This window comes from Phoenix dactylifera, unplaced genomic scaffold (assembly GCF_009389715.1).
Source record: "Phoenix dactylifera cultivar Barhee BC4 unplaced genomic scaffold, palm_55x_up_171113_PBpolish2nd_filt_p 001224F, whole genome shotgun sequence".
NCBI classification, from domain to species: Eukaryota; Viridiplantae; Streptophyta; class Magnoliopsida; order Arecales; family Arecaceae; genus Phoenix; species Phoenix dactylifera.
In genome coordinates this window covers 113,103-125,620 of record NW_024068559.1, presented here as the reverse complement: position 1 = coordinate 125,620, position 12,518 = coordinate 113,103, and the positions used below count along the sequence as shown (strand labels likewise).

The 12,518-nt window shown below is 38.1% G+C and overlaps 1 protein-coding gene, 1 long non-coding RNA gene and 1 pseudogene across 3 annotated transcripts; 2 read left to right on the top strand and 1 right to left on the bottom strand.

Moving 5' to 3' along the window:
• The first annotated feature begins 593 nt into the window (after nucleotides 1–593).
• On the top strand, nucleotides 594–3,576 carry LOC120108208 (annotated as a pseudogene).
• Nucleotides 3,577–5,907: 2,331 nt separating this feature from the next.
• LOC120108205 (transcription factor Pur-alpha 1-like) lies at nucleotides 5,908–8,661 on the top strand. 2 transcript variants are annotated; one of them, XR_005509669.1, is made up of 5 exons: nucleotides 5,908–6,496; nucleotides 6,605–6,652; nucleotides 7,931–8,074; nucleotides 8,242–8,415; nucleotides 8,509–8,661. XR_005509669.1 is itself a non-coding variant. In XM_039121785.1 (5 exons), exons 1-4 carry the CDS (start codon nucleotides 6,239–6,241, stop codon nucleotides 8,403–8,405), a joined length of 681 nt encoding a protein of 226 aa, XP_038977713.1. In that variant the 5' UTR covers nucleotides 5,914–6,238; the 3' UTR covers nucleotides 8,406–8,415; nucleotides 8,509–8,661. The 2 variants fall into 2 exon arrangements, 1 of the variants encoding a protein (XP_038977713.1); XM_039121785.1 differs by having other exon boundaries at nucleotides 5,914–6,496; nucleotides 8,175–8,415.
• A 2,519-nt stretch (nucleotides 8,662–11,180) lies between these two features.
• On the bottom strand, nucleotides 11,181–11,826 carry LOC120108206. The gene is made up of 2 exons (XR_005509670.1): nucleotides 11,492–11,826; nucleotides 11,181–11,397 (listed from the first exon to the last, which is right to left on the bottom strand). It is a non-coding gene; the product is annotated as an uncharacterized LOC120108206 (long non-coding RNA).
• Between the last annotated feature and the right edge of the window lie 692 nt (nucleotides 11,827–12,518).

Here is a 12,518-nt window from a genome sequence, read left to right as displayed (position 1 = left end):
CTCTCTTCTATCTATCTATCTATCTATCTATCTATCTTTGTTTGTAGGCTTCACTTTTTAGGAGTCCGACTTATGTCTATCACATGCATTGCATGTGACAAAATCTAGTTCTGATGTAATAATAACTGAGCACTTATTGTGGGAATCATTGCTACTCAACTTAGTGACTGGATGAACAATATTGATACACGACTATATAGGCAGCACCGAACCATGTTACCTTCCTCCTTTCCTTTCTCATTTTTCCCTTCTCCCATTCTCATGTCTGTACCTTTCTTCTCCTTCACCACATCTTCTTTCTGTTTTTTTTTGTTCCTTTATTTATTTTACCATTTACTTCTAAGGCTGTCTTCAATTCGGTGATCTTCGTATCTACGTACAATAGCAGAAAACTTACCTCATTGCACATTTATTTTGTCTGCTATTGCTGATTTCTGTTCAAGATGTTGCTAGAACATATGAAATAATAACATGGACAACAGTGACCTGTGATGCCATATTTCTGAATTACTTGTTTGACATAATGAATTCGACCATTTTCCTATAATATATGATATTTCATACTTCACCTTTTTATATGTTAATGAATGCAGGTTCTGGTATTTTAGAGTGCTAGGCTGTTTGAAGTTCATACTCTTCCATTTTGGCAGATTTAGTTCTTCCAAACATTGCTGCAATAGAAGATATTATAGAACTACACTGTATGCTTTTGCAGATCATCTCAATATGGTGTTATAGAAGTTGTTGACTACCGCACAATTTCCCCAAAGAATTTAGCTAAATCAGTTCTGTCTGAAGGTGGTTGGTCAAACATGGTGGTGAGTTGTCCACTTGATAATTGGATACCTTACTTTTTCTTACAATTTGATGTATTATAATTATCTCTTGCTTGATCTGCTATGGGAGGTGATGCAGTGCTTGATTTAAAGTTTTTATTATCTGACTTTGGCCTTTTTTCTCAGTGCTCTGGGGAGGACCTTCATGAGAATGTGGATGTTGCATTTTTTTGTTGGGAGAAAGGTAAAGAATTCATTTCTTTTATATTTATCAGATATGGTATGTGAGGACATCTGTATTTGCTACAGTTTATTCTTGTAAGTGCTTCTTCAGATGTCGCTTCGCCCTACATGTGGGTAGAAAGAATGGGTTTGTTGCCATAGAAACATGGACTGCCAGTTTTCTGTAGGAGCACTAGCTTTCTGGATCACTTGTATAGGTGCATGATAATTATTAAGGATGAAAATGTCTCACGTATTTTGTACCTGTAAATTCCCACAGTGATGAATTGTCTGGTTTTCATCCACTGTTCATCTTGTGATTAGCAAATGTGAATGTATGGGATGAATTTATGGTTGGTGCAAATATCAAAGTAATTAGTTTTCCTGCTTTCACCGACTAACAAGACTTTATCTTCCTCTGTAGTTGCAATCATCAGATATCTCTAAAACTAAATACCTGGATCAAGTTTTGCTTGACATGTTAAAGGTAATCAGCATCGCTTTGTTTGCCTGTCTTTTGCCATATGTGTTTTTTTATCTTTTGCAAGATGTGATTTTTCAGTTATGTGGAAGGCTTACAAGTTCTAACATTTGGAGTTACTTTTTCTCCAGCTCTCATTCACAAGTTCAAATTTTTCTATGGCGTTTCCATATGTGGCCGTATCAGAGGAAAATGACACACTGGAAAATTCTTTGATATCGGGATTTGCTGAAAATTGTGGGCATGGATTAAAAGTGAATCATATTGCTTACTTGGACTCTTGTTCTGTTAATGGCAAAGACCTTAAGAAGCTTCAAGGCCTGCATTCAGTACATGTAAATTGCTTCTATAAATCTGTAACTAATAACACTAAATATTTGATTTTATATTGTAACTGATGTTGATTTTTGTAAAATAATCCAAGGACTTCGTGAGATCAAGGATGGAAACAAGAGTAAATGGGCAGACGGATCTGATTGTTTTCTGCAATGGGGGCTCTGAGGAATTGGATACCACCCAGTCAGAAGGTATGTTAGATCAAGTTTTCTTCTCAAAAGAACTTCTCGAAAAGGTATTTAGATTGAAATAAGATAACTACTGATGATCTTCTATGGTAAATGGAAGACTATGCTTAATTGTATGTGACGAAATGAAATTTGCAGGGGAGGTTTTATCTGAACTAATCAGTTCACTGGAGCAGTCTGGTGCCACATATGCAATTCTTTATGCTTCTGAGCCGTTTAGGTCACTTCAATACCCTACTCACCTGTCTTTGAGTAGGTTTCTTGCAGAAGACACCAGTGGCAATGGTTCAGCTAATTCTACCTTTTGTGATGGAGTTTGTCAAATTAAAACATCACTTCTAGAAGGGGTTTTTGTCGTAAGTTCTGATTTCTGTGGTTTATTTTGTTTCATTAAGTTAATAATTAAATATTTTGGACATTTGAATGCTGATGCTTCTATTAATGTTACCTTTCCTAATGTTTATATTGTATCCCCATGTGTACATCTAGTAGGTTAAACTATAGAGCACATAAGTTTACTTTCTAAAAGAAATTTGAAAGATAATGATATTACCGAGTGAATGACATTCTACCTCTAATCAATTTAGTTGATCATTTAATTTCATTGGTATTTTGTTTCGGTCAATTACTCAGATCAAATACTTATCCCTTCTTGTGAGGGCTGTGCACTCAAAACCCAACACCTTCCCCATCTTCTCTTGCACATAGTTAGCCACCTCACGACTGCTGCACTGCTTCCCATCGACAGAACTAGTGGCCACCTTCTCCATGAACACCACATCATAGCCTGAGAACGGATTCATAAGAAAATAGAGCGGATCCAAGCCCTTGAATCCGCTCGCAGTGGTGCTGTAGAACATGCTGACATGCAACTTCACCGCTACCAGCACGACCTTGTGGCTCAGCTCGGTGAACAACGGGCTGAACCGGAGGAGGTACGGCTCGCAGCATGTCGCCGAGATCGTGTAATATCAAATCCCATTCTACTGCTGTGAAGTGAAAATTTTGTTGTTAATGAGTAAGATGACTTGTGAAAAAATAGTATAGCCACAGTGAACAGATGGTAGAGAGAGGTTGAATTCAGTATTTAATTCGTTCTAATGCCAGATAAACTTGGAACTCACAATTTCTACATGCTACTGAGTTTAAATTGTTTATGCTCTTGGTTTTCAGGGGATTGTTCTGCTCATAATATTAATATCAGGTCTGTGCTGTATGATGGGTATTGACACTCCTACAAGATTTGAGACTCCGCAAGAATCCTGATGTGTCTTTTGGAAAGAGTTCATTGTGCTAACCAGGTGGAATCCTTAGACATAAGACAGATACATGCGGATGTGGTTCATATATCTGAATTGTTGTCTAGTGTTGTACCTTCTCATTTGTAAGGTGCCTTTGGCCTTCTATTCAATAATCCACTGCCTGAGACAGCCAATGTTTACGACTTCAATATTAGCTCTCTTTTAAGATTTCAAGACCTGGAAATATTTTTGGATAAAGTTCAATGTACAGGGCTTCTGTTGTACTATGATTTTGTGCTGCTTTGTCTTTGATTACCAGAACCAGAAGTTTACACATTAAGCTTGATTTTTTGTTTGATTGCTCGACAGGAAGATGGTTCATAACATACATGAACCAATGAAATAGTATTAGTTATCCATTATTGGACGGTTGTGCCAATTCCATTGAATCTAGGACTATGGCATTATGTAATTTAAATCGAAACGATAAGTCTGAATATGAGAATTATAGCTAAGTTAATTTAATTCTCATTCTCGTGTTTCTGCCTTGCAAAATCTGAAGACCTTTGGAAAAGGAATTCCATGGTTCGGTGGTTGTTGGTTCTCATGGAACTTTTTCATGGATTGCAGTTTCCTTCTTATCATCTATCTCTCGTTTTTAATTCTATCTGGACAATATTCTTAAAAGCAAAAGTTAGTGCATATATGCGGGAGGATCGGGAATCGGTCGAGGGGCCACGTGTCTTTAATGAGGTGGCACCTGTCTTTTTTTAAAGTCACGTTACTGGAATGTAAGCCAATGTGTATGGGGCGACGCTGAGGATGATGTATGGTCACCTTCATGGCCGCGTACAGCCCATGAATGTAGCAACCCATGGGAATCATGTGAATGAACGCATGCCGCCGCCAGTTGGGAAGCAGCAAGGGGGACTTTGTTGGGCCAGGTCATATCCTAGGGGTGAAAATGGATCGGAATCCATTTAGGTATTCAAATTTATTCAGATATAAATAAAAATTTGAACACTCGTATATCCATATCTGTCAAAAAAAAAAGGAGAGATATGAATAGTTAACTATCTGATTTATATCTGAATATCTGCTTTTATTTATAATTTTATATAATTTTATATAGTACTCATCAATTTTTTAGAAAAATAAATAAGCATATTAACATGCTATTAATTTGATTTATTATCCATTTAGTAATATCTTTAATTCTATGGTTATAAAGTTTAATTATCTAATATATGTCCGTATTTATAGTATCAGATTTGCATCCATATTTATTTAAAATAAATATGAATATAAATTTTAGCAAACTAATATTCATATTCAAATCTACATTCATCAAATAAAACAAATATGGATATGCCTATGGTAGTATCTTATTCAATTTCAACTCTATCCAACCCCATCCATAGAAAGTTTGGTTATTTTTGCCTTACAAAGCAAGATAAGCCAAATTGAAATGAATGGTAGACTGGATGTGCAAACCTAAACCGAAGCTAGCAGACCTCAGCTTGCAAGAAGGATTTGACATTCATGGAATCCTGCAGTGTTTCCTCTAAAGCAACCATTTTGTAGTTGTATGCAAGAGAAGAAATTGGGTGTATGCATGCTGTAAAATAGAAACTGTATTTGTACGTAGGTTGTGTACCACAGACAAAAAGAACTCGAGGTCGGTAACCAAAGTATCATTTCTGAATACAGAGGCAGATGGCTCTGTAGGCTCACCCTTCAAACACACTCTCACAGGCCAATATATATCATGTTCAGCCTTGCAAAAGATCTTAGCTCATATGCAAATTTAAGAAAGAAGAAAAAAAGGGCAGAGTAGATAAAACAAAGGGTAAGCTGTCTATCTGACTACAGAAAAGATGGCAACCATTCCTTATTTTATCTACAGAGAGTAGATAAAAACAGATGTTCTGTAACTCTCTTCCCAGCAGCAATTTTTCCTTCCTTTGCAGGAGCAGAAGCCATGAAGGGGCAATGTGACATCACTTCGACCGCTGCCCTTGGCGCATGTTAGCGCTGCATGCTCTCTTAAATCTTACTGCAAGCAGAACTCTGGACTTGTTTTTTTGTTTTTTTTTTACTAAAATATTTTTTAAAAAAATAATCTTTAATAATATAATATTTAAAAAAATAATTTTAATATATTTAATTGATCTTTGAAAAAAATTGACACATTCTAAAACGACTTATCTTTAGTTAATTTAGAAAAGTAGCTTTTATTTTTTGAAAAAATTATATGAAATACCTAATAGGGCAATGTTTTAACCATAAATTTTGATGGCAAGGGAGTATTTTTGAAAAAAAAAATTAACTAGTAAAAAATTATTTTTTTAATCTTTGATTATTTTTATTATAAAACATAAAAATTTTATTTTTATTTTTTAAAAATTTTAATTAAATAAATATTTTTTTTGGTGAAAAATAGAAGGAAGGGAAGAAGAAATCTTACCTGCATAGCAGCCCCACTGAGCCCCTCCACCAAAAAATGTTCGATGCAAGCCGCAAGTTTCCGCATATTCTTTCTAACTTGTGGGTTTTTTCTATTGAATTTCTTACTCATGTATGAGTATGTTATTCCAGCGCCATTTTGATACCAGGGACCAGTAGCACTTCGATACAAAAGTACTGCTTCGTTTCACAGGTCGGAAAAAACCGATAAACCTCTCCCTCGAGCTGAAAAAAAAAAAACACCGCCTCCTTCGGGAGGGTTAGCAAGAGAGCGAGGAGACGGTTAAAAAAGGGGGCGAAACGAGTGTGAACGATGGCCTCCGCTCAAACTCCATGGCACCAACCCCCTCCCCCAACCCTAGCCGTAATCGTAATTCCCATCACCATCAGCGGAATGCCTCGGCCCGAAAACCTAATTAGCCTTCCCATCCCAATTCCTTGGCGTGGTCTTTGAGATTTTCATCTCGGTTTTTTTTTTGTTCTTTGAGGGTTTGGAGCTAGGGTGAGGGGCTCTTGGAGTAAGAGGGGATGATGGAGGGGGCTTCCGGGGGGAACGACGTGGAGCTGGTGTGCAAGACGCTCCAGTTCGAGCACAAGCTCTTCTACTTCGATCTGAAGGAGAACCCCCGTGGGAGGTACCTCAAGATCTCCGAGAAGACCTCGGCCGCCAGATCCACCATCATCGTGCCCTTGAACGGCATCGTCTGGTTCGTTGATATCTTTACTTACTACGTTAATACTGATGAGCGGAATGCCTTTAGCAAGGAGCTGAATCTTGATACCAAGGTTGAGGAAAAATCCAGACTTGGTTGGGAATTTGGTTTTTTTCTGTCTGTTTCTGAGGATTGTTCTCTTGTGGGGATCTGAGAATTTGACGGTTGTTTTTGTTGCCAGGTATTCTATTTTGACATTGGAGAGAATAAAAGAGGGCGCTTTTTGAAGGTATAATTCTATCTTTGCGGATTTTGCCTTACATCGCTTTACTTTTGGTTTTAACTTTTTGTTACATTTGGCAGCTTTATCAAACTTTTAGCTTGCGATTAACTTTTTCTATTGTTTAGAATTTTTCTTTTTCTGGGGTTTGTTATGGTTATTGTTTTATTTGAAACTGTTATACTAGCATGCACTCGGTCATTGATAACGCACGAACATTGCCCGAATATTTGGAAGTAATGCACTTGTTTGAATAAGTTTGCAAGTGCATAATTTAACTGTTGGAGGGTGGTTTATCAATGTCCTTTCATGATGAGAAAATAGAACATTGTCTCTGTAATGTCATGGGTACAGCATCTGTAACTTTCTGCATTGGAATCAGAAGTGAAGAATAAGTATATAATAATGTGCTTGTGTAATTATTTTCCACATACAACTTCTAAGAGGTTGAAACTGTTTTACATGGTTAAAGGCCTCAACTCAACGGATTGAAATTCTTGTGCTTTAGTTTCCTATGCATGTACTTAATTCATGGGGGATCTGAAAGGTTCATTTGAAAAAGAATCCAGCCTGTAATTAGAATGAAAATAAAAAGGGTTTGTAAAGCTAGCCTCTAAATGATGAGATTTAACATGTTTGTTATGAAAAATTTTCTTCTTGACAATGTGTTTGACTTGTAAGTTTTGGAGATAATGGTCATTATAAGGAAGCTAGATAGTATGATTTTTCTGGGCTCACCCCCATGTGCTCAGAAGATGCCTAGATAGAATTTTTCACTAGCCAATTGTCTGTTCATATCAAGGTCGGAGGAACCGGTACCAGGCACTGTACTGGTTTTCCGGCGGAGCGACTCGGTTCCTGAATTTAGTAAAGTCTCTGCCTCTCTGATTGTCCTTTTAGCATTTGTTTCTTGCTGTCACAACCATCGTGAAGGCCACTTGACATTAGGGTTATCCAGGCTTCTGAATTTTCCTTTAGAGATCGGAGATGATCAACACTTGAAAGCTTTTTGGGTGATTCATGTATGGAAGATATATAGCAGTAAGAATTTTACAGTCTATCATGCTTCAGGGTCAGCAATCTTTTAACAGGGCTTCTTTTGTATCCTGAAACAGTAGCCTTTAATTGGAAGGCAAAGTTTTAAGGGATTGGTGCCAGTCCATCTCTGTCTATTTTTCTGATGTAAGATCATATCTTGCTTATTAAATATATATTTATTTAAATGCTCGGCTCAACAGACTTTCTTGGCCTATGATAGAAGCTGATGAAAATGCTTGCTGAAATTAGATTTCAGAAGCTTCTGTTGGCAGAAATCGTAGTACAATAATCGTTCCTGCGGGAAGCTTGGGAGAAGAAGGATGGGCTGCATTTAGGAACATTTTGCTAGAGATAAATGATGAAGCTTCACGGCTTTTCATTGTACCCAATCAGGTAACATCTGAGCTGTTTTGTTTGTATATTCAGTCCATGACATCCTAAACTTGTCATATGCTCCGAGTGTCATGGGTGCTCCATTTAAATGCGAAAACAGCAACATATGGAAACTTCGGAGCATCTTCAAGGGCTTTCAGATAATGTGGGTGCTGGATTTATTTCAGGCCATAGTGCCCAATCAGTTGCATGGTCTGATATGAATCTTGATAGATTAGTTGAGCTGCCCCCGCAGGGTGAAATTGGAAGCTTGGGGCTATCAAAAGTAATCAGAGCTGATCAGAAACGATTTTCTTTGACTTGGGAAGCAACAACAGGGGTCATTTCCTGAGGATATCGAGGTATCAAGGACTTCTATTTCAAACACTACATTAATTCTTTTATTTCCCCCTTCATTGTGTTACAATTTTGCTACTTCTTCACATATTACTTAGGTTGCTGGGGCAGATCGTTCATCTATAATCCTTCCCTTGTCTGGGTTGAAGCAGTTTTACGAAACAATCGGCCATTTTGTGGAAATAACCAAAGACAGACTTGAAGAAGGAATAACAGGTCCAAACATTCGGACGGTAGAGCCTGCGTGAGACGATCGATGAGTTTGGTCAGCTTTTGGTTCTCTATTCATTCGCTGGTATATTGATTAAGTGCATTATGTAGAACATGCTCTTGTTATTTTCTTCCTCATCCTGTCCGGTGGGTAATAATCGCATTTCTCTACTCGATGCTAGAGAATATCGAGTCTTTTGGAAAGTTTGTAACCCTGGGAATAATAGAGGACATAATATCTTGTAACTTGTGCTTCTAGCGGTAAAAAATGTGTACTTGCGTTGCGGAAGATCCATCTATCTGGGCTTGGTTAACGTCAGCAAGTTAATCATGATGCCAACATGTTTGTTTCTTTTATTAGCAGTTTATTAGCAGTCCAGGTTTGCCTTGACACAGGGATGACTTATTTGAGTAATATATGATAGTATAACCTATTGGGAATCTTATAATTGAGTTTCTTGAATTTGAGGATACCTGTTGATCTCCATGCACTGATTTAAATATAGCAGCGAACAAAATGTGCAAACTGGATTGTTTGAGTTACGCATGAAAATGTTTCACCTGATATGGATTTTACTTATTTTGCTGTTGGTTGTGTTCAGACAGTTATGAATTCCCATGATCATAGACTCATTATTATTTCATGTATCCAGAAACATGGTTCTCCGCTTGTTGCTTATGCCATTCTGCGGCTCCACCATGACAGGATTCTCTTGTTCTCTTGCCTGATGTATGACTCCGATGTTCCGTTGCGTTGGCATGGAAGCGTGTAGGAGAGCTGCAGTGTGATTTTGAGGGCTTTCTTGAAGTTGCATGCTGTTGCTTCATTACTCTGAAATCATTTCGTCATCAAATCTCCAAAAAATTTAAAATTTGCGAAGTTGTGTTCATGTGAGGTAAATTCTTGCGCGGGAGACGTAGGCATTTCCCTTCCACTTTGTTCGTCTAAACCATGCTCGAAGCAACAACAAACACCTCTTCTAACCAGCATTTAACTTGAAGCAAGAGCAGCCGCTCATCTTTCTTGCGATTGATGCTCAATTGCTTAGCATTGCCTGGATCTTAGGTTAATAGGACATACGTAAGCCCATCATAACATCTCCACCAGAAATTCCTGCAATTTAAAGCGTGCAAACAATTATTAAAGTAGAAGCAACAATAAGATAATCAAGTTTTTCTCTTTTATTGCCTCCTCCTACTTACAGATAGCAAAGTGCGCAGGCCGCACCTAAAAAGAAATCTGTACAAAAATAAATAAATAAAGAAAAAGAAAAGAGAATCTAAAGAGCGAGAGATCAAAAATGGGATCTCTCTCGTCCACCACCACCAAATCTAATTTAAGCGGCGACAAGGTTCTTATCTTCAGAATCTCTAACGGCTACTGGGATTGTAGAGGCTGGGAATTTGGGGCATCCCGAAGTTGCGATATCATATGCTGTGGGAAGCAGCAATGGTTTCTCCGAGTAGTTGAAGGAGAGAGCTTTGTTTGCGGCCAGAGCCAAGAGCTCTCTTTTTCCTCAAGATCCTTGGCTGGCCCACGGCTCCACCTCCCTGCGTTGCGTTTAGCAAAATGCATCTTTAAATTTCTTGATCTGCAAAAGAATTAAAAACAAGCCTCATAACTGTAGGTAAGTCTTTAGAAAAAGAAGAAAACTGGTAGAAGAAAAACACAGGATATTAGATGTCACTCTTGGCTATTTTTAAGAGTGGGGGAGAACAAATAACCCATTCTCTCAGAACTCGATCAAATTCCTCTAGATAAGCATATGACCGAGCTAAGTCCTAAGCCCTCCCTCCCTCCAAACACATAATGAGTGTTTCACAAAGAGGTAGATTTGAAGTTGCCAGTAAAATAAAATCGAAGAACTAAGAAATTTCTCCAAAGAACGAAGGAACAACTTACTGTTGCGTTTGTGCAGCTAAAGCAACATAAGCGACCTTGTGGCTTGTGGCTCTGCTCGTAGTTGACTTGGAGGAACAGGACATCTGGTTTCTTCTCTGCAATCTGGCAAAACTGTAAAGCAAATAATGATAGTATCTAAGCTCTCTCAACCATGGAATCAAGAATAAGAGCTTCTGGACGCTGTCAGTCTGATCATAGGCATTGCTGTCGGGCCTGGAAATGCTCAGCCTTCCCCCGGCCATCATTGGATCAGGGCCTGGTACTTCCACCATAGCCATCATCCTCTCATGGGTCTGTGGTCTCCTTGATTGTCCTGGTTGTGGAACTCAGCTTCGTCGCCATGGAGAGGATGAAGGAGGCGGGCTTCACAGCTCTGCCAACCGAAACCATGGGGCCAACTTTTGGAGCTTCTGTCGCCTTTGTCTATGCCAGCCTCAGCTTCTCTCTTTTGACTGCATGCACCTCTGGCATTGGTTTCTCTTGTTGTTCGGCAGTTTCTTTCGATTAATCCAATCATAGCTCATGCTCTGTTTCCTTGTTTTAAGGTCATGGATGTCGCTAAGCTGTTGCTCTCTGCTAACTCCTCCTCTGCCTCGCCTGCTGTTCCAGGTTTGCATTTGCCGCACTGGCCGCAAGTTTGATTGGTTATTCTGTCAGGTTTCCAAAGCAGCTAGTGGATACAGTAAAGTTGATTGCAGAAAGGTTTCACAAGAAACAGATGGAATGTTCTCTAAGTAGTGACTTTTCCAAATGGGAACCAGAGGTAGCAAAAAGGTCAGGACTTTTGCGCAAGCTTTTATTTCTGGAGGGGAGCCTCAGATGCTCTCCAGTGGACTGAATCAAGAGGAGGCAATGGGAGTTCTTAGTGAAAGCCCTGTTGGAGGTCTTAGCAGTAAGAGCACAAATGGAACGGTACTTCTGGATGCTAGTCTAGTATGAGTGGTATCCTTGTGACATGTCATACTTACATTCCCATCTTGATTGCTTCTTTCTTCCGTGCAGCTTTCTCTCTCTAGATTTTGCTGGAGTATATGCAACATTCTCTTTGGAGTCCTACCATCTGCAATGGCCTGGATTCATCGATCCAGGAAGAGATGCAGGTATATCAATGATGCCATTTCATTTATTTCTTATTGTAATGAGAATGAACAATGTCCAGAAAATATTATGAATTCATCATGAGAGAAACTGTGTAGAATTAATAGAGAAAAAAATATAGTTGAAACTCAATGAGAGCTTGAAGGGATCTAGATCTCTCCATTGACAGTGCCGGCAATTAAAGTATCAGCTACCTCATTTGCAGAGCAACCTATAATATATATATATATATATATATATATATTATTATGAATAGCACTTGGTTACTCTGTTTATGTTGATACTACCATGTTCATCTAGCCATAATACCTTAGGAACATTTATGTCTGACAGTAAGGCTTTACTAATCATTGAAAAACTGAAATTTCTGAAGTTTTTTAGTTTAAATAGTATAGATGCTTTTAGAGTTGGAATAAGAATGTTTATCATTAACATTCCATTGTATTATTCTAACAGCTAGTGAAAGTAATAAAGATCAAATTGTTAAATTTGAGATGCAAAAAAAAAAAAAAAAACTCTTGTAATTATGGTGAATCTAGGATGCACTTTAGGAATCACTAGCAGTCAAGCAAGGATATGCCAATTAACATAAAACACAAGAGTACAGCATTTCATAATAGAAATTTTACTTCTGCATGCATCATTTTATAAGCGTTTGCAAAAAATAGCTGACCTCCACCAGCATGCAAAGCTATGCCATGTAAGAGAAAGCCTTCTCAAAGCTTGAAGACTATGCTGTTAGATGAAATGAATTGAAACATGCTGCATGTCGACATAACTAAAACAGTAGAAGGGTAAATTTTTCCAAGAATACCATACAGAGAAAACTTCGACAGGATCGATATTTTTAAATCAAACTTGTTTTGATAGGTATCTTTTAATTCTCTTTTTACTCCA